Source organism: Mercenaria mercenaria, chromosome 10, assembly GCF_021730395.1.
Source record: "Mercenaria mercenaria strain notata chromosome 10, MADL_Memer_1, whole genome shotgun sequence".
NCBI lineage: Eukaryota > Metazoa > Mollusca > Bivalvia > Venerida > Veneridae > Mercenaria > Mercenaria mercenaria.
The window spans coordinates 58826776-58854199 of record NC_069370.1 but is presented as its reverse complement, the minus strand read 5'-3'; the positions used below and the strand labels follow the sequence as shown (position 1 = coordinate 58854199).

Sequence of the window (27424 nt, the reverse complement as noted above, 5' to 3'; positions counted from 1 at the left end):
CACTGGAACCGATGTTCACAGACAAGTTTTAATTGTCCCTCCATGTTATCCTTTGAACCGAAGCTCACAGACAGGACTATGTAAAGTGTGCATGTACATTTGTACATTGTGCGATAAAAACTGCTTTTAGAAATATATCAAGTATAGGAATTCATTCTGCAAGAACTTCTGACATACATGTACAGTACAAGTAGATAGATTTCTCAGTTTGGTTTTCAAAAAAGCGGTTGTGTTGAGTACAATATGAAAATTATTACATGACTGCTATAAATCGCCGATCGCCAAAGTTGTACTATATGACCTGTATTAAATTCAATACCATATTTTGTTTGGCTAAATTCAAAATTAACCTTTAGCATGCTAGATAAATTGTCGTCTGCTGGAAATGTCGTCTGCTAAAATTGTAAAGTTCATTCAATTTGCTCCAAAATTGGAAGAAATATTGTCAGAGTAGCAAACAGCTTGGAACCTGATTTAATCGGCGTCTGATCTGGTTCCAAGCTGTTTGCAAAGGCTGTTAAATTCACCTGCAGCAGGCTAAGGGTTAAAAAGACAACTTTGTAAAAGCCATTTCTGAAGTCATGCAATAAACACTTTTTCAATGACTTTGGCCGTCAGTAGTAAAAACTACTAGTATTGGCCCGAGGTCCGAAGTTAGTTGCATTTTACTGCTAACTGAGACATAGTTTCATGTATGTTCAAAAGAACTGTTTTAATTGACGGTGATACTAAAGTTTAGGTATCTTGAAGGTAGTGAAGATTTTCGAAAGTGACTATCCTACTAGATATTGTCCTTGTTATGATATAAACAAATGAAAACACTTATTATAGTTAGCACGGTATCGGCAAAAAATTAGCTATAGTAGAAAGCTAATAAGATTTTCAAAAATGAGAAACTGATAATATTATCAGAGTCAGTATTAAACTGTTTATAATGTTATCTTTAGTTTTCTGTTTATATTTTATCTACATATATGTATGACAGAAAGAAATGCAGAAAAAAGTGAAAATCATTTCACAAAATTGTAATTTTGCATGATACAAAATGTTTGCAGTTTTATAAAAACACATTATTTCGCACTCAACACAATCATTTCATCACAAAAACATCCAACATAGACCTCGTGTTGATCCCGATTATAGCACGTGGACATTGGATACGACATATCATCTATTATTGTGTGACATTGCTTTAAATCACCCGAGATACGATATATGATGCCATTTTTACTACCGCAGCACACCAGCAAGGATCCATCGTCTAGCATCACCATTCCCCGTGGGAATGTAAATTCTTTGTTTTTGTATTCAGCAGATATATCACCTTGTAATGTTATACTGACGACACTGTGGCTAAGAAAGACGCTGATGAAGATATGTCTCACATCCTTACTTAGCAGTAAGTAGCTTGGTTTGTCAAGTCTCTTCTTATCCAGTAAAATTTTGTTCTGAACGTTACCTTGTGTATCTGTAATAAATACACATTTTGCACGATAGCAAACTATATAGAGATGACCTTGATGATAAGCTATACCTCTACAGTGTGTTTTAACTGGAAACTTATGGACAATTGACGGTTTACCAGATGTTGTCATTATAAGGATCTCTTTTTTCTCTGGCAATGTCACAGCAATGTGGTCCCGAGGCATAACTGCAATGTCCCACGGTTTTGAAGAAAGTATTGTCTCTTCTATTACAACTTTATTTTTTATGTCAACAACTTTCAGTTTCTCGTTACTATAGTCAGCCGCCACAAGTTTGTCAGAGGACAGGAGAACACATCCCGAGATTAAGCACGTAGGCTGATTTGATTGTGTGTTTATATTTATGTTTTCTTTTTTGGTTAATTTTTCAATTGGGCGTAAAAAAAAATGTTTGTTTCCGGTATTCCGACCTACCCTAAATTTTTGGCCCGACCCTAAATGTTTTTATGGCCTTGGAGAACATTTTTTTCAACTTTTTAACAAAAAGATGCAAAACTGCACTTTTTATGCTTTAAACATGGCCAGTGATGTTAGAAATCAACTTACTGATGCTCTAAAGACATAGCCCCCTTATTTGTAATCATTTTTTGACAAAAAAAAATAATTTCCGAAAAGTCTCCCTTAATAAAAAAAATTTCCAAAAAAAAAAAAATTTCCGACCTACCTACCCTAATTTTTTTGAGCATGTTACCGGAAACAAAGAATTTTTTTAGGCCTTGTTGTTACAAGAGAAGAGAGTGCGAGCTTTCCAAGGGCATTTTGTCTTGAAAGCATGTCTTCCAGATCTTGGTTTTGCTCAAATATGTATTGCATGTTTGTCTTTTTTAAACTTCTGTCTGCCTCCTTTATTTCGTCTGACTTAAGTTTGGATTTCAGTTGTTTCATTGTAATGTAAAGTTGTCCATTCTGCTGTGAGGCTTTGTACTCTTGTAGGCTCGACTGTAGTTGTTTGATATCTGAAAAAAATGTTTGTACATGTTTCAAGCACATTCTTTACTGTTTGTTTATCTGTGGATTTCTTTTTGTCAGCATCTGTCTGAATTTGCTTTTGTAATTGGTCTAAGCAATCATTTATCTCTTTGCGAAACGTTGTAATTTCTTTGAGTAATCTGTCATGGCATGAATCTAATTCATTTTCTCTACATGAGGCCAGCTTTATAACATCCTCGACTTCATTCACCTTCTGGTCTAGCTCCCTCAGTACTTCTCTGAACTCTGAACTGCCCCCAATACCTGCACATTTATCGGGTATGTAGTCAATGTCACATCCAGACAAAATCCATGAGCTTCTATTTGCTGACCAATCGCAAAACATGGTTCACATCTATGGTCATAGTCCTCTGCTGAACCTTTGGATATGGAATCTTGAAAATCGGAAAGCTTTCGACCCGAAACTTCCATAGTTAAGACTTCAAACTTTGAAACTTGAGTTGAATTCCAGAACTCTTTGTTTATTTAGCTATTACAAATATGCTATTGAAATGAAATCTAAAGGTAAACATTTTCTGCCCGACTATTACTTCCTTTTTGAGATAAAGGTCTATAGTTAGATTGAACTTTGTGTAGCCAAGGGAAAATAATGCTACGAGTCTCTACGTAATTCAATAGTGAAGATTTATCTCCTCTCTAGCTGTTTTGTAGAATACTTGCAACTTGTAAGTTAAATAGCGGTATTTTCCGTTTTAAGTGATCATGCCATATTTACCAGTACATAAGCAATTAAATCTTAAGTATTTTATTCCTTAACTGTAATTAGAAGATTAAGCAACTCAATAAGTATTTGAGGAAGCATTGATTTATATGCATACAGAAATACTCTCTACAGCGTTAGTTACATATAAATATTAGTTTACAAGCTACCGTTCTAGTTATGTATGTACGCTCAATTTCAGGACGAAAATCTTCACGACGTGTCCACAGACACGGATTACAAGAATTTGACTGAAGAGTGAATTATATTCCTTTGTGTTCAAGGTAGTTGCAGAACTTGTGTTTCGAACTAAAGACAAAAGAAATGACTGGGTACCTTTCAGACATTCGGGGGCGACAGTGCCAAGTATTTGCAGAACTTGTGTTTCAAACTAAAGACAAAAGAAATGACTGGGTACCTTACAGACATTCGGGGGCGACAGTGCCAAGTATTTGCAGAACTTGTGTTTCAAACTAAAGACAAAAGAAATGACTGGGTACCTTTCAGGCATTCGGGGGCGACAGTGCCAAGTATTTGCAGAACTTGTGTTTCAAACTAGAGACAAAAGAAATGACTGGGTACCTTTCAGACATTCGGGGGCGACAGTGCCAAGTATTTGCAGAACTTGTGTTTCAAACTAGAGACAAAAGAAATGACTGGGTACCTTTCAGACATTCGGGGGCGACAGTGCCAAGTATTTGCAGAACTTGTGTTTCAAACTAGAGACAAAAGAAATGACTGGGTACCTTACAGACATTCGGGGGCGACAGTGCCAAGTATTTGCAGAACTTGTGTTTCAAACTAGAGACAAAAGAAATGACTGGGTACCTTTCAGACATTCGGGGGCGACAGTGCCAAGTATTTGCAGAACTTGTGTTTCAAACTAGAGACAAAAGAAATGACTGGATACCTTACACATAATGATGCGCTTAACACTGTATATGGGGTGCTTTCATTAGTATGTGCGGTATTTTTAACTTTGTGTGCGATCGTTTCAACTGTTTGTGTGGTGCTTTCAACTTTATATGCGTCGCCTTCATCTGTATATCTGTACATTTAACTACGTACACTGTACATTGACATCTTTAAAAGCCTGTTCCTCAAAACATCATTAAATAAGCCAAAACACATGCTCCTCAATACCTCACGAAAGTACGTGTATCACTAATGCTCCGCTCACATTACATTGTTTATAATAGGTCTTTTGTTTTTATATTTCGCTTGATAAATGGGCGCTTTATGTAATACATTCTTTTTATGCTTGTATTTGCTATGTGACTGTATACGCTATGCATTTATTCTCCGTCCACGAAGCGGCGGGAAATTACTTACATGACATGTCACTTGGCTGTCATGTATGCCATGATTCTCGAGTTGTTTGATATTCTGTATACATCATGTAATCCTTGTGGCTTTTATTTTAGGCGGTAAAAAATGAGAATTAAAAAAAGTTCCAAAAATTGGAAAGTGTTTCTGTTATCAGTGTGTTGATGAACATTTGGAAAAGAAGAAAATTGAGTTCTTCAACACAATATCTCTGAAGCACACAAAACACCTCCTCTTAAAGCTGAGTATATCTATGAATAAAGCAGGGCGGGTATTTGACCTGACTCAACATTGGTTTTGATTTTGTCCATTGGACTCCGTCTGAAGGTAATAACCACACCTTTCCCTTGGATTTGCTTCTGACCATTCATACCATAAAACGATTTCGAACCTTGCATTTGTTGTGTAACAGTGTACCATCTATTCTGGTGGATTTTCACGCTTCCTTTCATTTTTTATCTACAGTTGTTTCATCCCCATCAATGCACATGATTTCTAGATTGTTTATCTCCGTTTCAAGATAATCCCGACATTTGTCTACTAATACTTAGACCGCATACTTCTTGGCTGTGTACAGGAACGCCATTACTGTGTCAGGGGTTATGTCAACCTCTTCTGTATATAGAAACCTGCAAATTTATACGTACAGAATATATCTGTATCATTATCAAGAAATCCCACTGCAGTTGAACTATTAAACAAGAAGGACAGCACAAACAAATAAATGAACACAATTGGGCACTGCGTTGGAACGGTCAGTGATAAAATACCATTGGGGAGTTCAAGCCATTTAACCCTTAGCCTGCTGGCGGCAAGTGATTCTGCCTATGCGACCAGTGCAGACCAAGATCAGCCTGCACATCCGTGCAGTCTGATCATGGTCTGCACTTGCACTGTTCGCTATTCAGTCAGTAAATTTTCAGTGAAAACCCCCTTTGAATAATAAGTGGTACTGCCCAAATTGAAAGATGGACCAGTCCATTATAGAAATATAGCAGGTTAAGGGTTAATGATGGAAACCAAACCTTACTCGTAATCCTACCATATGCTTTAAAATAAGACACTAAATCTTATTCCCGCCACGTAAATCACTTAAACGCGTAACGGTAACAGACTAGACGGGACGATATTAAAAAGTGTAAAAAATGCTCGTGTAAATATACAGATATTTAAAACAAAACTAGAATCATATGCATATCTACTCAATGCCTTTGTGGAAAGACGAGCAACAAGAGGAAAGTCATATTTCATATCAGATCATCACAGTGAACAAGCGTGTGAAGTTTCAGTCCATTCCCATTAGTGGGATTAGCTTGCATACAAAAACTTAACTAAAATGTTAAGTCGGAAAAGGGGCATAATTTTGTAAAAGAGGAAAATAGAGTTATTGAACTTGTGCATTGTAAGTCAGTTCTTCACAGTGAATAAGTGTGTGAAGTTTCAATCCATTCACACAGGCGGTTATTGAGATACAAGCTAACATACAAAAGCTTAACTAAACCGGCACGCCGATGCCGACGACCTAGCTATTCTTTGAATAGTTGAGCTAAAAATTGCCCCTTATACTTATATATGGTTATATTCGAGGGAACGTAAGAGGCACAGCCGGCAAACAACTACGAAATAAATACAAGGCATGCGAGTCACAATGCCGTGCCGTAGTTTCATCGTGCCAAGCAACAGACCATTATGTTTACATATTTGGTTGTGTAGTGCTAAAAAATATTTTGGCCAGTCATAAAGTATTTATCAAACGTTACCGATTTTGAAGCCCAATATTACGTGTTTTTTTTTTACTAATTCAGTTTTACATATATACCGAATGTATGTGTATTTTATATGTCTTGTTTGTAGTCACACTGACATACAGTAAGACCTCAGCTTCTTCAGAGTAAAAAATGGTCGCCGAAGTAATTCTGACGTGGATCATCAGTCACGGTAGTCCTGCCTCGGGTCACGCTAGTCCTGCCTCGGACTCAGTCCTGCCTCGAGTCGCGTTAGTCCTGCCTCGGGTCACGTTAGTCCTGCCTCGGGTCACGTTAGTCCTGCCTCGGACTCGGTCCTGCCTCGGGTCACGTTAGTCCTGCCTCGGGTCGAGTTAGTCCTGCCTCGGACTCAGTCCTGCCTCGAGTCGCGTTAGTCCTGCCTCGGGTCACGTTAGTCCTGCCTCGGGTCGCGTTAGTCCTGCCTAGGACTCAGTCCTGCCTCAGGTCGCGTTAGTCCTGCCTCGGACTCAGTCCTGCCTCGGGTCGCGTTAGTCCTGCCTCGGACTCAGTCCTGCCTCGGGTCACGTTAGTCCTGCCTCGGGTCGCGTTAGTCCTGCCTCGGACTCAGTCCTGCCTCGGGTCACGTTAGTCCTGCCTCGGACTCAGTCCTGCCTCGGGTCCCGTTAGTCCTGCCTCGGGTCACGTTAGTCCTGCCTCGGGTCACGTTAGTCCTGCCTCGGACTCAGTCCTGCCTCAGGTCACGTTAGTCCTGCCTGCCCTCGGATGTTTGTTACGTCAGTTTCATAAAAAGTATGTGACTTTCTTAACAAACGTCCAGGACAGACCTACGTTATCGATCGTGAGTTTCCTATTATGTTTAGTATCCCATTAAATAGTTGGATATATACTAAGCAAACTTTCAACCTCTATGTTCTGGCGATATCTGTCATTATAAAACGTTTTCAACAAAATGAATGAATGCAATGATCATTTCAGGCATTTTACGGTCCCTACATATAGGTAATAGGTAGTTTTATTGACCTAATGTACTTAATTTTTGTTGTATGTTGGATTATACGCGACGTCAAGTTAAATAAAGCTTACCTTACCTTTTACCTTTACCCAGTTTTGCAGTAATGGAGTGCCACACAGTAAAGGCTATAACTTAATTCATTAGAAGGACAATAAGTGATCTCATTATCTCCAACCTATTAATAGTTTCAATCTGGTCGATCACATCATGGAGGTAATATTACCTCCATGATCATATATGAGCATAACTCTATAATAATTTCCATTCAGTTTCTAATACTGTCTTTGAATTTTACTGCAGGAACAAAAAGGCCCATGATAGTTCTAAATACCTAGTGTATTTACACCCCACCCCACTACCTCCCCTAACCAAGACACACAGACAAGACAAAATCAACATATGGGGAGACATTGATGAAATATATCTTCTGCAATGAGATGGTGGTAACGGCTGTTTTTACATATCTATCTAACATACTGTCTAGACTCCCCTCGAGGATTATCACAAGAGGACCATGCTGGTCCTGAATCGCTCACCTGTCCCCACGTGACCCAGTTTTGAACTGAGTATGACGTCGTTTTTTCTATTATTTGATATAGTGACCTAGTTTTTTGAGCTCATATGACCCAGTTTTTAACTTGACCTAGATATCATCAAGATAAAAATTCTGACCGATTTTCATGAAGATCCATTGAAAAATATGGCCTCTAGAGCGGTCAGGTTTTCCTATTATTTCACATAATGACCTACTTTTTACAGGCACGTGACCCAGTTTTGAACTTGACCTAGATATCATCAAGATGAACATTCTCACTAATTTTCATGAAGTTCCATTGAAAAATATGGCCTCTAGAGAGTTCACAAGGTTTTTCTATTATTTCACCTAATGGCCTACCTTTTAAAAGCACATGACCCAGTTTTGAACTTGACTTAGATATCATCAAGATGAACATTCTCACCTTTTTTCATGAAGATCTCAAGAAAAATATGGCCTCTAGAGAGGTCACAAGGCCTTTCTATTATTTGACCTAATGACCTAGTTTTTGACCGCACGTGACCCAGTTTCGAACTTGACCTAGATATCATCAAGATGAACATTCAGACCAATTTTCATGAAGATCCATTGAAAAATATGGTCTCTAGAGAGGTCAAAAGGTTTTACTATTTTTAGATCTGCTGACCTAGTTTTTGACCGCAGTTGACCCAGTTTCGAACATGACCTAGATATCATCAAGATGAACATTCAGACCAATTTTCATACAGATCCCATGAAAAATATGGCCTCTACAGAGGTCACAAGGTTTTTCTTATTATCTGACCTACTGACCTAGTTTTTGTCGGCACACAACCCAGTTTCAAACTTAACCTAGATATCATCAAGTTGAACATTCTGACCAATTTTCATGAAGATCCATTCAAAAGTATGGCCTCTAGAGAGGTCACAAGGTTTTTCTATTTTTAGACCTACTGACCTAGTTTTTGACCGCAGTTGACCTAGTTTCAAACTTGGCCTAGATATCATCAAGATGGACATTCAGACCAACTTTCATACAGATCCCATAAAAAATATGGCTTCTAGAGAGGTCACAAGGTTTTTTTATTATTTGACCTACTGACCTAGTTTTTGTCGGCACGTGACCCAGTTTCGAACTTGATCTAGATATCATCAAGATGAACATTCTGACTAATTTTCATGAAGATCCATTGAAAAGTATGGCCTCTAGAGAGGTCACAAGGTTTTTCTATTTTTAGACCTACTGACCTAGTTTTGGAATGCACGTGACTCAGTTTCGAACTTGACCTAGATATCATCAAGATGAACATTCAGACCAACTTTCATATAGATCCCATGAAAAATGTGGCCTCTAGAGAGGTCACAAGGTTTATTTATTATTTGACCTACTGACCTAGTTTTTAATGGCACATGACCCAGTTTTAAACTTGATCTAGATATCATCAAGATGAACATTCTGACTAATTTTCATGAAGATCCATTGAAAAGTATGGCCTCTAGAGAGGTCACAAGGTTTTCCTATTTTTAGACCTACTGACCTAGTTTTTGGCCTCAGTTGACCCAGTTTCGAACTTGGCCTAGATATCATCAAGATGAACATTCTGACCAACTTTCATAAAGATCCCATGAAAAATGTGACCTCTAGAGAGGTCACAAGCGAAAGTTTACGCACGGACGGATGCACGGACGATGGTCGCTGCGCGATCACAAAAGCTCACACTGTCACTTTGTGACATGTGAGCTAAAAACAAGAGGGCCATTATGGCCCTATACATCGCTCACCAGAGTTGATCTGGCCTAATGACCTAATTTTTGACCCTGCATGACCAAGAGTTGAACTTGACCTAAAGATCATCAAGACAAACATTCTAACTAAATTTCGTAACGATTTGGTTACAACTCTGGCCTCTACTGACCTAGTTTTTGACCCCACATGACCCAGTTTCGAACTTGACCTAGAGATCATCAAGACAAACATTCTGACCAAGTTTCATAAAGATTGGGTCAAAAATGTGGTCTCTAGAGTGTTCACAAGGCAAATGTTGACGGACGACGCACGTCAACAGATGCTGGACAATGACCGGTCACAATAGCTCACCTTGAGCACTTTGTGCTCTGGTGAGCTAAAAACAAGAGCATTCCAGACCAAGACTTTGATATGACTTCAGTGGTTCAAAAGTAAAAAAAAAAAAAACATTAATGAGCTGCACCATGAGAAAACCAACATAGTGCATTTGTGACCAGCATGGATCCAGACCAGCCTGCGCATCCGTGCAGTCTGGTCTGGATCCATACTGTTCGCTTTCAAAGCCTATTGCATTTAGAGAAACCGTTAGAGAACAGCATGGATACTGACCAGACTGCGCGGATGCGCAGGTTGGTCTGGATCCATGCTGGTCGCAAATGCATTATGTTGGTTTTCTCATGGTGCGGCTCATTTCTTCTAGAAATCGAGAGCAATGATAAGAGGGTAGAGGCTGCTTAAACGTTCATGTTCTGGCTGCACAACTGCAAAGATTGGGAGGTTATTCTACATCATCACTGCACTTGGAAAAAATAAAAACTTGTATTGGTTTGCACTTAATATGTGGATTAACCTACAGACAATTCTGGGCATGTAACATGTGATTTTATCACATTTATCTTTGATGAAAGAACAAAGAAACCTCAAATTTGCATTTCATTTTTAATAATACTTAACAATCCAAAAGACTACAGTAACATAGGAACAGTTTCTACAGGCAAACTATCTTAAACACTTTATTTCCACTGGCACTGTATGTACATGTAGTTTCTTTTTCTCATTTATTTATTTATTTGGGTTTTACGGCACACCAACACAGTATAGGCAAACAGGACTACAAATTTTGGTTTCACATCTCGTTTAAATCGAAATAAAAACATTCTTTTTCTCATGAATCTAAATCAATTCTACAATACCTGAGTTTCTGTGCCGATATGAATTACTGCTAAATTCCTCATTTTTAACATCCAATTTTATTGCACGACTTAATGAATACTTATTCTACATGCTGAGTACAGTACCTTTATAGGAAAACACAAACTTTGAACACAAATGATCCTTAGTTTGCTCCCTGTCCACCTCAAACCAAAGAAATGTTTAAAATGATAAAAGCATTTTCCTTGCCTGGTGCTCAGCGTTAAAGGATAAAGTGGCGACTCTTCTCCCAAACCTTGGCGGCGATGTATTCCATCAGAAATGAGGTGCTGAGAGTGATTAAGATAAACTTTAGAAGTGTTTTTAATTATCATAATGTTAATTAAAGGGAGTTCCTATAGTTTTTTATGCGCATCTTTCTGCCCAGCCGATACTAATCAATTTGGTCAAGTTCAGGCCATTTTTTCATCTGAACAGGTGTTGTATTCAAACAGTCTTAACATACAATTTAGCCTGGTGACCCATACTTTTTTGGCCATTTTTATGTTCACAATACAATTATCTATACAAAAGGAAAACAGAAAAAAAATTCTATAAAACTTTTTTTTTTCAAAATTTAAAAAAATATTCTTTACTATGAGTATTTTTCATTGAAAAAAAGTTCACAAAAGTGAATATGAAACAAGATTTTTTTTTCCATTTGTACCCATCATTGTAATGATATTGTATTACAAATATGACTATGATATGAAATAAATATATAGACCTTATTGTGCTGTCTTGATTCATGTTTTTGTTGGTATTATAAAAAAAGCAGAAAATTATGAAAATGTTGAAAAATCGCTAGCAGTTTCAGCAACAGTGGGTGTGTTGAAAACAATTTTTCGCAAAAAACAAGCTGGGTGACCCATTTTTTTATTTGTTCATTGTTTTCAGCACACAGTTTCCTATCAGATATGTGAATTTGAAAAAAAATCTATGAAATAAAAAAAAAACTATAGGAATTCTCTTTAATATGTGTTTTCACTATGGCACTATAGTAGATCAAAGTTATTCCATAGATAAAAACAATTTCACTTGCCTAAAATAACAAAACAAACATTAGCAACCTTACCGATAGTAATTTTAACACCTCCTGAAAAATTCCCCTTATTGCCTTGGTCAATACAAACCTGTCAAATAATGTTCATGCTTTTTAAAATAATGCTACGGCTTGAATGACAGTACCAGTAATAGAGTTGATATACTGTATCATAAAATAAAATTACCTATATGATGTAGAGAAATTATTGAATCATGTTTTTACTTTTTATAGATACAGTGAAACACTGTTTGAGCATCAAAAGCTTGAGCTTACTCAAAAGAATTTATGTAATTCCCTGCCGTTTACTAATAATTCATATGTTTAGATTGCTTGAAACACTGAATAACTCATAAACAAACATTTTGCTCCTTTCACAGCTACCTAAGTGATAGATGTAATTACTTAAATACTGTATAAGCAGAAATTTTCGCGAAGGTTTACTTTTCGCTATAATCGCAAGGTCCTACATCCCGCGAAAATTAATCCTCGCGTAAATATTCGCCATTAGTATAATTCAAATTCATGTATGAAACCATTTTTATAATCTGGCGAATATTTAACCACGCGAACATACTCAAAATTTCAAATTCGCGAAATCTGACCCAGCGAAAATATGTGCTTTTACAGTATGATATAAATTGGGAGGAAATTGTATAAATCTGGTGCAATAGGACTACACATAATTTCCTTGCGATGATGTTTCCTCCGTATTTGATTTTAGTATCCTTCAGCCTTAAACTCAAAACCTTTCGATCAAATTTGGAAAAATCAGTTTCCTGATCAGTGAGAAGACACATCATCATCTTATGTAGCTGAAGTAGATGTCTGTGTGTTAAATATTGCTAATGTTTCCATTACACATTGTAGAAGCCAGTCTAGATACTCGCGTGTATCAACGGTATAAAGCTGATCTGCAATCCATTCCATTTTCACTTTTGACAGACTTTTACGCACTTCATTCGGACAGAGCTTCGTATCTTCTATTTCTATCCGTAACATTAAAAACACTCGACTATCGATATCTTTAGCATTTAAAACATTTAACTCCTTTAACTGTAAGTTATGTATCCGACCTTTTGTTATATCAACGTTCACATTGAGAATGTTCATAGTTTCTGTCTTCCCGTGGAACGTACGTTGTATAGAAAATGGTGGTGTCTTGCCAAATATCCACTCCCAAGACTTCAGTTCTGTGAGATGATTATCTACACCAGGAAAGAGATCCATGTCATGAGGATCAACAGTTTGTACACTTCTGATCTAAAATTTGAAAAAGAGAGACACGTATTTGAATATTTTAATTTCAATCACAGCTTTTAGCATTAGTAAGTTATATTTAGGAATTGATGACAGCTTTGTACTTACCATATAGGCATGAAGAACATGACTCTATTTAAAATGTATGCGTGTGTGCATGAGTGCGTTGCTGTTTATAGAATTTACAAGAGGGCATTGATACTGGTAGGCCACCTTTGGTAGCTTTGCTTAGAGCAGTTACTGCAGAAATCGACCTAGGCTATTTTTAAAACTTACAAAAAGAAACATGCTGTAGATATAAATACTGAATAAATGTTACTGAACTGAATTAGAATAATTAATAAATCAATAGCCATATATTAAATATAAAACGTTAAATGTCGCCTTCTGTTGAACTTGATTTGTAGTAAATGGCTTGAAAAATGGGTTTAATGGATAATTCTTTACAAATGCCATTTATTTTTGATACAAGAAAAACTTAAACAAAAAAAGTAAATTATAAATATGCACACTGAAAACAAATATTGGACAAAACATAAAATAAATGTAACACAATTAAAAACTCAAGTTTCCTGTAACATGAATTTACTAGATGTTGAATGGATATTTTAATTTAGACAGTGAATCAACACTTCTTACCGTTTCATTATTGATTTTGTTAAATACAGTGGAAACCGTAAAAAGAGGTTTACACACATAGAAGTGACAGCAACAATCCTAAACAATCCCTACACAGTCTAAAGCTTGCAATAAAATTGTGTTTATAATGGTGTTGAAACAATATCTAACACAACAAAACACGCCCATATTCATCAATGTTTTAAGTCTGCAACTTAGACTTAAGACTTTAACCCTTACTGTGCTCAATTTCTACAATGAACTTGTTCATCTTTCATTTTTGACAGTACTATTAACTGTTAAAAGAGGTCCATGCCAAAATGATACTGACTGAATGGCGAACAGTGCAGGTCATGCTCAGACTGCATGGTTATGCAGGCTGATCATGATCTACACTGGTCATAAAGGCAGAATCAATTGTGTCCAGCATGGTAAGGGTTAAAATGCTACCGTATATTTGTAAATCATATATGGATTCTACTGAATCTTGACATAGTTATGCACCTACATTAAATCGGCCCTATTGGATGTACACATATATTGAGTGTACAATATACTGACTAAAGGTTAGGGTTAGGTCTAATATAGGTTTATTAGTGTACATTAAATGTGTGCATATGCTCAATGGTTGAGAATTAATGCTGACCCATGAATATGGCATATGCTACAATTAAAAGGTCGGCAAAGTTTTAGCAGTTATAAAATTTATACAAATTTAAAGTTCACACTGCAAATCTAAATTTCAGACTTAAGACTGATAAATACGGCGCACAGAACTTTGCACATTACCTGATCGTTCTGAACAAATTTTTCACTGATAACATCAACCAGAGAAGTGAAGTCAACATCAGGAAAATGATCTACCAGATTTGTCACTGACATCTTTAAACTTGCTGTGGCTTTACTGCTGACACCTTCCTGTAAAATGGAACAAAATATTCACTGATAGTATAGAATAGACAAGAGGGTCATGATGACCCAAAAACCTTACAATAACTCTGCTACAGAACTTGTGTATATTTCTTGATATGAATACCATTACCTATAATTATTTTATGTAACAATTAAAAATAAAGTAAATACCAAGTTAGAGTGCAGGCTATTTTGCAATTCTTTTGTGTCAACATTATACAGCAATGTAAAGTGATGATATGTCTTCTTGCCTCCTAGTTTAGATGCTGTTCCAGATATCTGCAAATATAAGATATAGCATTCTTTTATTCTTAACCCTTACCCTGCTCAATTTCTATAATGAACGTGTCCATCTTTCAATTTTGACAGTACCATTAACTGTTAAAAGGGGTGCTTACCAAAAAGATACTGACTGAATGGCAAACAGTGCAGATCATGATCAGACTGCATGGATGTGCAGAATGATCATGATCTACACTGGTCGCAAAGGCAGAATCAATTGTGTCCAGCATGATAAAGGCTAACAGGCGAATTATGCATTTAAGAATCTATCACTGGTATGGATGGGAATATCCAGTCAAAAGAGTAAATGTTTCACCACATAAATGCTTAGTCTGCAAAGAGGTTTTGTCCAATTACCACTCATAAAAGATACCCAAAAGTCATACCCACCTTCAGGCAGTGTTATAGAAGACTCTTTTATACCATATTCTAATAACAGAAGAAATAACATAAAATGAGTGATTTTCTTTTATACCCTTATTCGAACAGACGCATTCATTCATGACAGATTCAGTTATATGCAGTCTCTTACTGCATTCTATTAGCATTCTGCTATCCTAAAGGTAAGACCAGCTTTCCCAGCTCTTGTCCAGTATGTAGGGAATCCTGTCCTTATATACTAAAATATTTATTACACCTTTATTTGTGTTGTGCAGCTCCAAGGTAGCCAAGTAAACAAGACTCGCAATCTTATGGCCACAAGCTAAATACCTGGGTGAATCAAATGAGCCACGCCATGAGAAAACCAACATAATGGCTTTGCACCAGCATGGATCCAGACCAGCCTGCGCATCCGCGCAGTCTGGTCAGGATCCATGCTGTTCGCTAACAGTATCTCTAATACCAATAGGCTTTGAAAGTGAACAGCATGGATCCTGACCAGACTGCGCGGATGCCCAGGCTGGTCTGGATCCATGCTGGTCGCAAAGCCACTATATTGGTTTTCTCATGGCACGGCTCAAATATTCTCAGAGATGCAGGACAGATTCACCAGAAAATGTTAGCTACTAGTGGAGAACATTAGTTTGTCAGAGTGTCCAGAAAAATATGATGCAATAAGTGAATGCCATTTCATCCTACTGAAAAATGGTATCAAACACAATCAAACAGACAATGAACTTAAAATTATGTCTGGATGTTATTAAATGTATATATTGGGAATTATGACTAAAATTAAATGATTTTTTTTGTTGGGTATAGTGTCATAACAGCATAATTTAGGTCATATGGTCACTTGATTATTATGAGATGTGAACATGATGTGTATATAATGATATGAGAAATTCATATAGGGACAAGTCTGAACATTAATATGAGATATGCATATCAGGATATAATTTAACATTGTGAGATGTGCATATCAGGATACATCTGAACACTGTGAGATGTACATATCAAGATATGTCTGAACATTATGAGATGTGCATATCAGGATACATCTGAACAGTGTGAGATGTGCATATCAGGATACATCTGAACATTGTGAGATGTACATATCAAGATATGTCTGAACATTATGAGATGTGCATATCAGGATACATCTGAACATTGTGAGAAGTGCATATCAAGATATGTCTGAACATTATGAGATGTGCATATCAGGATATGTCTGAACATTGTGGGATGTGCATATCAGGATACATCTGAACATTATGAGATGTGCATATCAAGATATGTCAGAACATTATGAGATGTGCATATCAGGATATGTCTGAACATTGTGATATGTGTATATCAGTACATTTCTGAACATTATGAAATGTGTATATCAGGATATGTCTGACCATTATGAGATGTGCATATCAGTACATTTCTGAACATTATGAGATGTGTATATCAGTACATTTCTGAACATTATGAGATGCACATATCAGTACATTTCTGAACATTATGAGATGTGTATATCAGGATATGTCTGACCATTATGAGATGTGCATATCAGTACATTTCTGAACATTATGAGATGTGCATGTCTATTCAGTACATTTCTGAACATTATAAGATGTGTATATCAGGATATCTCTGAACGTTATGAGATGTGCATATCAGTACATTTCTGAACAGTATGTGATGTGTATATCAGGATATGTCTGAACATTATGAGATGACTGAACATTATGAGATGTACATATCAGGATATGATTAGCATTATGTAACGTACATATAAGGATATGTCTGAACATTATGAGATGTACATATCAGGATATGACTAGCATTATGTAACGTACATATTAGGATATGTCTGAACATTATGAGATGTACATATCAGGATATGACTAGCATTATGTAATGTACATATTAGGATATGACTGAATGTTGTGAGATGTGCATATCAGGAATTATTCTAAATTTTAAGAGATATGCATATCAGGATATGACTGACCATATATATTACTTTTAGTAACAGTTTGTTCAAAATTTCTGGACCAATTTCAATATCTAACTCATAGATTAAACAACTTTAGCCTTAATTAAGCCTTTAATATGATTAAATGTCCAAAGTTAGTAGCAAAACTGCATGACGAATGAAAAGCATTTCCAGCATTTTTTGTACCTTGTATTTATCTTGATATATGATATCATCTCTTTTATTGATGGAGAGTGGAATAGCCCAGTGTGATTTCAAGGCATCAACAACCAGTTGTAGGTTTCTTCGTCTGTTGTACAGTGAGTTTTCCATCAAGAATGAACAATTGAGATTCCCCTCATCATGATATACAGTCCCTCCTAAAACAGAACAAATGCACAATGAATACTCAGTAAACAAACTGACCATTATACTGGGTAATATATGCACTGCCAACTAAATGATTTACTTAATGGAATCATTTAACAGGTACTGTGTAACCTGGCATAATATACATAATAAGTAAGGCAAAAAAATTGAAAACCTCTGGATGCTAAACTGATGTTCAGACCAGTTATATGTATTACTGTACAGTTATAATGACGAAAGGAAAAAAATCCAATAAAACATTTGCCTACCTACCTACCTGTGGATTTTGGATCACAGCACAGCAAACAAACATTTTTTTAAGGATAGCTAAAGCTTATATTCTTACACTTACCAAACTGAGATAAATGAATTTTATTAGTACTTTGTGATGACTCACCTCCACTTTTACGCCTAACAAGATCCACTTCATATTTCTGACAGTAGGGAACATTACACTCCACCCAGGGATTCTGATGTCTACCAAACACAACACAAGGCCTATTTCGCCATAGTAACAGTACTGACTCTCTCTGAAAATCTGTGTTTTCAAACAACCAGTCTTCTAATGCAAGATTTTCATAAATATTTGTTGATGATGATATCAAAACTCTGTGACTTCTAACCGCTTTTGATGAAGCCAGTCTGCTAGCTATGTGGTTGAGCCTGTGCTGCGACAGCAGAACTCTCCAAGGTCGTTTTAGGATTCTCATCCTTTCCAGTCAAACTCAAGGTTATGACATACTCTGCAGAAGGAAAATCAGTTTTTAAATTAAATTAGATTAACTATACTTACATGCCTGGTGTAATAACATAATACAGGGAATGAATATTGTCAGATTAGATCATATTTAATAAGAGAATGACTTTCCACCGAATATGCACATAGAAATCTGCCTTGTTATATAAGAGAAGTGGCTAAAACATAATAATATTTGACGAATCAAGGGTCATAACTCTGCTGAAAAACATCAAACTTGAACAATGTCATGCCCATGATATGCTTAACCAGGCTTGGTAAAGATCACTTTTTGGAAGTTTGGTGTAATTCCTCCGGGTGGTATAAGAGCAGTTGCTCTGACAAGGTAAATTGCAACAAATAACTCCACTAAAAGTCACTGAACCGGAACATGCCGACAATATGCATGAGGTTTGGTACTGATCACTCCTGTAAGGTTTGGTGGAAATCCACCCAGTAAAAATTATTATTTATTATTATTATACCTGATTTATATAGCGCCCTTTTCATGAAAAACACGTTCAAAGGCGCTTTACATATAGCAAACACAGTCACACAGGGCGCGAAATTCATCCTCTACTAGTACAGACACAGAGCGATCTGACCAGAGGGACAGAGTGAGATAAAGCCCCAAGAACAGATAGAGAGAAATCCTTTTTAGATACAGACTTGTCCGGCTAACTTAGCCTTAGAGCTCTTTGCGAATAGACAGTCTGTTTCTTTAATGTGCAAAGTGTATAGCACCAATACACGCGAAGCCGTCTTTCCTGGGAAGAACCAGTACACTGGCCTCTAAGTTAGGTGGGGGACACTCAAGAGCATCTCAGAAATTTCCAGTGCCTGGACCAGGATTCGAACCCCAGACCTCTGGATTGACAGTCAAGCGTGTTACCACTAGACCATCGGTCCACTTATAATGTAAAAGAAGCTGTCAAAACATCATAAAATTTGATTAATTAAGGGCCATAACTGTGCTGAATATAACTGAACCAGAAAATGCTGACAATATGCACAACAAGGCTTGGCAATATTCACTCCTGCAAAGTTTTGTGTAAATCTGCCTGGTGTTGTCAGAGGAGTTGCTTGAACGAACTTTGTGACAGAGGGACGGACGGACTTCTGGAACGGACAGCACTAAATCAGTGTCTCTCCCACTACATGTGGAAGGCATGATAAGGATCAAAGCATGTGAATGAATTGTAAATCTTTGTAGTATTAAAGAGTCTGCTGAGCTTCTTATATAACATAATAGGACCCACATAGTTGGCACACATAGTGATTAGGCTGAACAGTTCCCAACTTCCCACTGAATATTCAATTTCAGGCTGATACTGTTAGTCATTATCATCAATCATGACATTGTAAAGACTGTCTATAAAGAGTTATTATACATTTTTAAGCAGAGTGTCAATTTAAATATTTTAGCAACCAGTTTTTATAACAAGTAAACAGAAATGAATAAATCTTCAGAATTTAGTGGCAATATTCCTAATTGCAAGAGACACAGTGAGGCTCAGGCTAATAAGATGATTCTATGTCATATTTAGTCCAAATAATAGGATGTTTCGGGATAGCTTGATAACTTTTGACTGTCGCTGTCCCGTTAGGGGGATGATAACTAAAAAATATCAGATCATAAAATAAGTCATCTCGATATGCCAAATAAGTAAGTCTATGTCAAATTATGTCAAAACAAGAGATCACAGAGTGATCTTGGCGCCCACCAATGTGCCATTTTTGAGTGTTCCAAATTTCAAGACTTACTGACTAGCTCAAGGTCAAATTTCATTTCCGTACACAACACTTTGCATGTGGTCCAAATTCGAAAGCTGTAGCTTGAGAAATGTGAAAGTAGGTCACTAGATCAATTTCAAGGACGAAATGTGAAAGTTGGTCACTAGGTCAAAATCAAGGTCAAATTACATTTCAGAACACAAATTTATGCATGTGGTCCAAATTTAAAGCCTGTACCTTCAAAAATGTGAAAGTAGGTCACTAGGTCAATGTCAAGGTCAAAGTTTGTTTCGGTACACAATCCTATGCATGTGGTCTAAATTTGAAGCCTGTAGCTACAGAAATGTGAAAGTAGGTCACTAGGTCAATCTTAAGGTCAAAGTTCATTTCGATACACAAAACTATGCATGTGGTCCAAATTTGAAGGCTGTAGCTCGAGAAATGTGAAAGTAGGTCACTAGGTCAAAATCAAGGTCAAATTTTATTTCGGAACACAAAACTATGCATGTGTTCCAAATTTGAAGCCTGTACCTTCAAAAATGTGAAAGTAGGTCACTAGGTCAATGTAAAGGTCAAAGTTTGTTTCGGTACACAAAACTATGCATTTGGTCCAAATTTGAAGGCTGTAGCTTGAGAAATGTGAAAGTAGGTCAGTAGGTCAAAATCAAGGTCAAATTCCAATTCAGAACACAAAACTATGCATGTGGTCCAAATTTGAAGCCTGTACCTTCAAAAATGTGAAAGTAGGTCACTAGGTCAAAGTCAAGGTCAAAGTTTTTTTCAGTGCACAAAACTATGCAAGTGGTCCAAATTTGAAGGCTGTAGCTACAGAAATGTGAAAGTAGGTCACTAGGTCAAAATCAAGGTCAACTCATGTCAAGGTTCATCTTGCCACTCAAAACCATACATGTGGTCCAAATTTGAATGTTGTAGGTTATTGACAAGAAGATTTTAAAATCTTTTCCCTATATAAGTCTATATGAACCATGTGACCCCCCAGGGCGGGGCCATATTTGACCCTAGGGGGATAATTTGAACATACTTGGTAGAGAACCACTAGATGATGCTACATTACAAATGCCAAAGCCCTAGGCCTTGTGGTTTGGACAAGAAGATTTTCAACGTTTTTCCCTATGTAAGTCTATGTAAACCATGTGACCCCCGGGGCGGAGCCATATTTGACCCTAGGGGGATAATTTGAACAATCTTAGTAGAAGACCACTAGATGATGTCATATACAAAATATCAAAGCCCTAGGCCCTGTGGTTTTGAACAAGAGGTTTTTCAAAGTTTTTCCCTATATAAGTCTATATAAACCATGTGACCCCCGGGGCGGGGCCATATTTGACCCCAAGGAAATATTTTGAATCATCTTGGTAGAGGACCACTAGATGATGCTTCATACCAAATATCAAAGCCCTAGGCTCTGTGGTTTTGGACAAGAAGATTTTCAAAGTTTTTCCCTATATAAATCTATGTAAATCACAGAAATAAACAAAGGGCCATAACTTACTAAAAAATTGTTGAACCAGTCTGATTTTCAGGGGGACACAACTAGGGTACCAATACATCATTCTGACAAAGTTTGGTCAAAATCCCCCAGGTAGTTTCTGAGGAGATGCGATAACGAGAAATTGTTAACGGACGGAAGGACGGACGGACTGACGGACGGACGGAAGGACGACGGACCACGGACCACGGACGCAGAGTGATTTGATAAAAATATTATTTCAAACATGTCTCTACTTAAAAATAAAATACATAACTGGGCCTAAATATAGGACCCTAGAGTTGGCATCACAAAGACCAATTAGGTTGAATCAAAGAAGTAAAAAATACAGCTCTTTGGTTGAATAGCTAGGTCCCAATGAACACAATTCAATTTCCGGTTTATACAGTTAGTCGTTATAAAAGAAGGCTGTCTAAATACAGAGTTTATTACACAAAGAAAGTCCATTTAAATATTTTAGCAACTCGTTCTTTTCAGAAGTAAATATTTGACACAATATAGGACTTAATTATTAAAACGGGGAGAAAATGTGAAGGCGGCTGGGTAGCTCAGTCGGTAGAGCATCGGAACGGTATTCTGAGGCCCCGAGTTCGAGTCCCGGTCTGGCTGCACATTTTTCTCACCCTGTGACATTTGGCGCCCAACATGGGACTGTGACTGAATATACTCTGAGATCATGTTTACCTTGTTCTCTGTCCTACTAGAAATTCGAGGGCGAATTTCATATAGTGGGGGAATATGTCACGGTATAGGACTTAATTATTAAAACGGGGAGAGAATGTGTAGGCTGCACATTTTTCTCACCCTGTGACATATTCATAAAGGAATAAGGTCAGTAATTCGGTCGAAAATGTGCTTCCGTGGTGTAGTCGAAAGAAGTCCATAATAAACAGATCCTAATTTTCCCATTTTTTGCGCAAATTCGTGTAGAACGAGTGCTTTAATCACCATTTTTCACAACTAGAATACATTCTGCATGAAATGAGACGGTTTTCATATTCATTCACCCCACATGGCAAGTTTTGCAGATCGAAACCCGAAGTAGGTGTTTATTGCGCGGACGAGAGCAAATAAGTGCCATTTTTAGGGTAGCAGACCACAACTGACTGGCATTTCACTAGGAACTACATAACCCCCTATTTTCTTTTCATTTTTTCGTTAATTTGTGATAGAACTTCAATGAAAAATAGGTGTAGGAAAAAGTGATGTTCTCTAAGGATACGTAAAGACGACCTGAAGTTGTCGTTTTTTATATGAAACAAAAAAGGATTTGAATTACTGACCTTTAACCTAAAAGAGACTAAGAATTTAGTGGTGTTACCCCTGATCAATGGTGACACTATTACCGAGACTAATAAGATGATTCTGTGTTTACAGATAGGCCTGTTACGTTGAACTATGTTGAATTATGTTGAAAAACAAATCACTGTTTGAAAAACGTTTCTATATACGTAACAAAGATGTTCGTACAGTAAATTTAATTCATCAGTTCATACCTTCAGTAGGTTTTGCTTCTCATTGTCACAGTAGCTGTATTCCAACGACTACACCGCTGATGAAAATTTTGATAATTTTTGGAAAAGAAAATTAGATAAATTCGATCAAACAACCATTGGTTTATGGTGGATATTGTTTGCATATGATTAAACTGAGTTTACTTCTGCATGTTCGTTTTACATACGATTGATTATGTAGGTGAAATCTTTCAATTTTAGTAGCTTTTATCTGATATTCGGATAAAGTATTTTCGGACAAAATAGGTTTATTAGTAACGCTGAATAACTCAACACAATGGTATTCTTGCACGTTTGATAAACAAGAAGTTGTTCCCACATGTGATTTATCCATGTGACATAGAATAAGTGTGGAATTCACATATGGAAAGGGTTTTCTATAAGGGCCTATAATTTTCTTTAGATCATAGATGTCTAGCTATTTTATGTACTGTTTCTGCAATTTAGTGTCTTGGGCAGTCCGTTGTGTATTGAAACCTTTCTAAAGACAAAAATAAATAAAAAATATGCCATTGACAGTCCACAAAATCTTGAACTATTGCTTATTTTCTGGAATGTCGGTCAAAAGCTATACATAGCTTATGTTTTTATAATGTTATTTTATCTATCGACAATAAATAAATATTGACTTGACTTGACTTGGAAGTTTTCAGCATTGCTCTATAATTGTTGCAATTCTTCAACTCAGTATTATAAATATATATTATAATATATATACAACCGCACATAAATTCTTCAACATGCATGAAGGTACTCTGGGTAAATGGCTGTTTAGCATTCAGTTTTGCCTTGATTATTGTCTGATAAGTTTCAAGTTTCAAAAGTTCATTAGCATAAACATACACATGTTTTTTGCCATTTACAACAAATATGCAATGATGATTCAATATTTACAGAAAAGTATGATAAATATAACGTGGCAAATTATACAATGAAATTAATGTATACATACTTAGATTATACACACATTTAACATTTAATTTATTACATTTTTAATGTATTTCTATGGTAATGGCTCTTTTACAAAATACTCTCTTAATGCTATTCCTGTTCAATTGACTTGCAGTGAGAACACCTCAGAGCGCACAATGTCGAAAGTGGTTGAATAGGAATAGCTTTAAAACGCGAAGCTTATGGCGGGGAAATCATAGTACCGGGGGTAGCACTTTCAAATAGGTTTCAAATCATTTACATGATATTAACAAAATATATTGAATAAAAAAATTATGCCCTGATTTATAATTTTTGTTTGTCTTTCTACTTTCACTTTCGGGCTCAAAATGACGTAGCTTGATCAGGTGATTGGGCACACTGGTCTTTCTTTTGTTAAAGCCAGGGCAGGGGTGTCGGAAGTGGGGCCGCGGTCGCGGCCCCAATAATTTACCCAAATAATTTGCCCAAGAACGATATTTTGTAAACAATACACGCTGTCCAGAGCAATGTGTTACCGTGGTGACGGTGACACGATTGGGGGTGTTAATTGGAGTCATACACACGTATCCGTGATTGGACTAAATTACGCATGAACAAATCAGCATGTTTTTAATTGGCATGTCTTTAGTTAATGGTACGTTTAAGCTATACCCGCCGCAAAGATCTAAGGTATTAACTTATAAAATTCAGAAAAATAATTATCATGTTTTTATTTAATGAAAGAGGTAAATGTTAAGATTTATCACACCGCTAAGATGTAAGGAATTAATTACATAAATTGTTTTTACTCAAAAAATTATTGTTCAGTACATTAAATACAAAAAAAAAACATACATGCATTCTTTGTATTGCGTTACACATTATTAATTCTGATAAGAGTTTATTAAACTTTATTTTGCTTATAGTCATGTAAATAGTAAGAAAATACTGGAGACTTGAGATGCGATTCAGTACCCCTAAAATGCACCAGATCTCGCCATTTATGATCCTGTTTTTTAAAAAAATTCTGGGGGATATCCCCCATACCCCCCTTACGGGAGGGAGTATCCGCCTCCTGTACCTACCCCCTCGCGGCCCCAATATCAAACACCTTCCGACGCCCCTGCAGGGAGTCATTTTGTAGCTGCTAATTTATTGTTAATGTCTACAGAGGCTACAGTACTCCACTCTGCCCTTTTCAGCTGCTGCAACATTGCCTTTTAATTGTGCACTTTTGATTATTTCTAGATCTGCAACTAAGTTCTACCCCATTACTAGAAATTGTAATATCTTTGAAATTAAATCTTGCATACTGAGCAAGTTTTCGGGTACAGCAGATTATGACACAGCGATGTGTACACATGTATTGAGATGACGGCTTACTGTTGACACTTTGTATTGTCACAACTGTGCCAGTTAATATGTACAGCAGAAGGGAGCAAGATAAACCAAGCGATGTATAGTTCTTACCTCCATAACATAATCAATGTTCCCACTGGCATTTAAAGTTGGGGGTGAAAACTGAGTTTTTTCTCGCACTTTTGCACCCTCGCATCAGTAAGTTGATTTCTAACATCACTGACCATGTTTAAAGCATAAAAAGTGAAGTTTTGCAACTTTTTGTTAAATGTTGAAAAAGATATTTTCCAAGGCCATAAAAACATTCGGAATACCGAAAACAAACATATTTTTTATTACGCCTTAACGATATTTTTCCCCCTCCTGATTGCATTTATTAAGATATGCCCAGTATATAAACATCTCAAAAGATGGTATTTTATCAAATCTCATATTTTACATATCTTACAGAAACATAATGGAAGCTGAATCCGGCAGCACCGAGTTCAATCCATACAAGTATGAAGGTTCCCCAAATGTTCATGTGTCTGAAGGGTATCTAGTTGTACTGTGTGGTCTCTTCACTTTTCTGGCCATCAATTTTGCTGCCGTAAAAATTGGCCCACCAAAGAATGTGTCGGGAGATATATGGCGATGGAGGAACACTTTTGTATCGTGGATGCATGCAGATATAGTTGGAACTGGGGTTCTTTACTGGTAAGAAGCTTAGTTGGCTTTCTAGCTTTTGATAATGTGTTTTGTTTTTCGCCTAATTAAAGCATACTGAAATTTAGTGCCATCATTAATTGCATAGAATAGAAAACATAGGGGAAAACTTATTGTGAATGAAAATTTAAGAATGTGAAAGAAATTGTAAAAGAAATTACACGGGTATGAAACGTTGCCTGCGGCACAAAATGTGCCGCACTGAAGTGAAGGCATCGCGCCTCCGACGGCGCAGGCATTGCGCAGGATGTTTACAAAAATAACGAGCAAGGTGAGTAAAATTGAATGTTTTTGGTTATTGTCTTTTTACAGTAAAAACTTTTTAGAAATTGGGGAATGCAGCGGGATGTAGTTGTGTCTTGCCGACAAATCCATGCCCAGTTTGTGAAGAAATATGTAATATTGGTTTTTTTTTAGCGTGTTTTTCATTGGATACAGTAACGTGAAAATTACAAAAGCAGTGAATATTCCCAGTCATTTCACCTCCTGCTGAAAAAGGAATGATGTATTTCTGTAGTATATCATATAAAGACATGATATCTGATCGATTGAGATAAAATACATGCCTAGGAAAAGGCATATCCTCTCGTTCTGCCGACTTTTCAGTCCACTGCCGCAGGCATCTCGATGGTGCCGCAGACATGACGAGAGGCGCAGTCATCTTGAATACTATTGTAGTCAGTAGTACGTGTCATTTCGACCTTCTAACATGTATTGAAGTACAAAAAGATCAATAACAATGTTGTTCCTCCAGTTATTGTAGTAGTAAGACAAATCTTCTCAATCCGAACGTTGAAATATAAATAGCTATTTTAAGAAGTTTGCAGTATTTTTTCTCGCTGTTTTTGGGAATGGGGCCGGGGAAAATCATGTCATTTTATTAGCTCACCTGTCACATAGTGACAATGTGAGCTTTTGTGATCACCCTTCGTCCGTCGTTTGTGCGTCCGTCCGTCAACAATTTCGTGTCTGCACGATAGTGGTTTCGTTTATGATTTTATTTTAACCAAACTTGCACACAACTTGTATCACCATAAGATCTCGGTTCCTTTCTGGAACTGGCCAGATCCCGTTACAGGTTCCAGAGTTATGGCCCCTGAAAGGGCCAAAATTAGCTATTTTGACCTTGTCTGCACAATAGCAGCTTTATTTATAATTTGATTTTTACCAAACTGACACACAACTTGTATCGCCATAAGATCTTGGTTCCTTTCTGGAACTGGTCAGATTCCTTTATGGGTTCCAGAGTTATGGCCCCTGAAAGGGCCAGAATTAGCTATTTTGACCTTGTCTGCACAATAGCAGCTTCATTTATGATTTTATTTTAACCAAACTTGCACACAACTTGTATCACCATATCATCTTGGTTCCTTTCTTGAACTGGCGAGATTCCTTCATGGATTCCAGAGTTATGGCCCCTTAAAGGTCCAAAA

At 36.8% G+C, this 27424-nt stretch overlaps 2 protein-coding genes across 2 annotated transcripts; both read right to left on the bottom strand.

Moving 5' to 3' along the window:
* Window positions 1-1070: 1070 nt before the first annotated feature.
* On the bottom strand, window positions 1071-2799 carry LOC128546424 (uncharacterized). Its single transcript, XM_053516935.1, has 3 exons — window positions 2628-2799; window positions 2211-2440; window positions 1071-1802 (listed from the first exon to the last, which is right to left on the bottom strand). The coding sequence occupies exons 1-3, from the start codon at window positions 2797-2799 to the stop codon at window positions 1071-1073; spliced, it is 1134 nt and encodes a 377-aa protein (XP_053372910.1).
* A 7626-nt stretch (window positions 2800-10425) lies between these two features.
* Window positions 10426-23076, bottom strand: LOC123533082 (lipoyltransferase 1, mitochondrial-like). Its single transcript, XM_053553184.1, has 6 exons — window positions 22998-23076; window positions 17919-18264; window positions 17360-17532; window positions 14695-14802; window positions 14401-14529; window positions 10426-12996 (listed from the first exon to the last, which is right to left on the bottom strand). Exons 2-6 carry the CDS (start codon window positions 18229-18231, stop codon window positions 12541-12543), a joined length of 1179 nt encoding a protein of 392 aa, XP_053409159.1. The 5' UTR covers window positions 18232-18264; window positions 22998-23076; the 3' UTR covers window positions 10426-12540.
* Between the last annotated feature and the right edge of the window lie 4348 nt (window positions 23077-27424).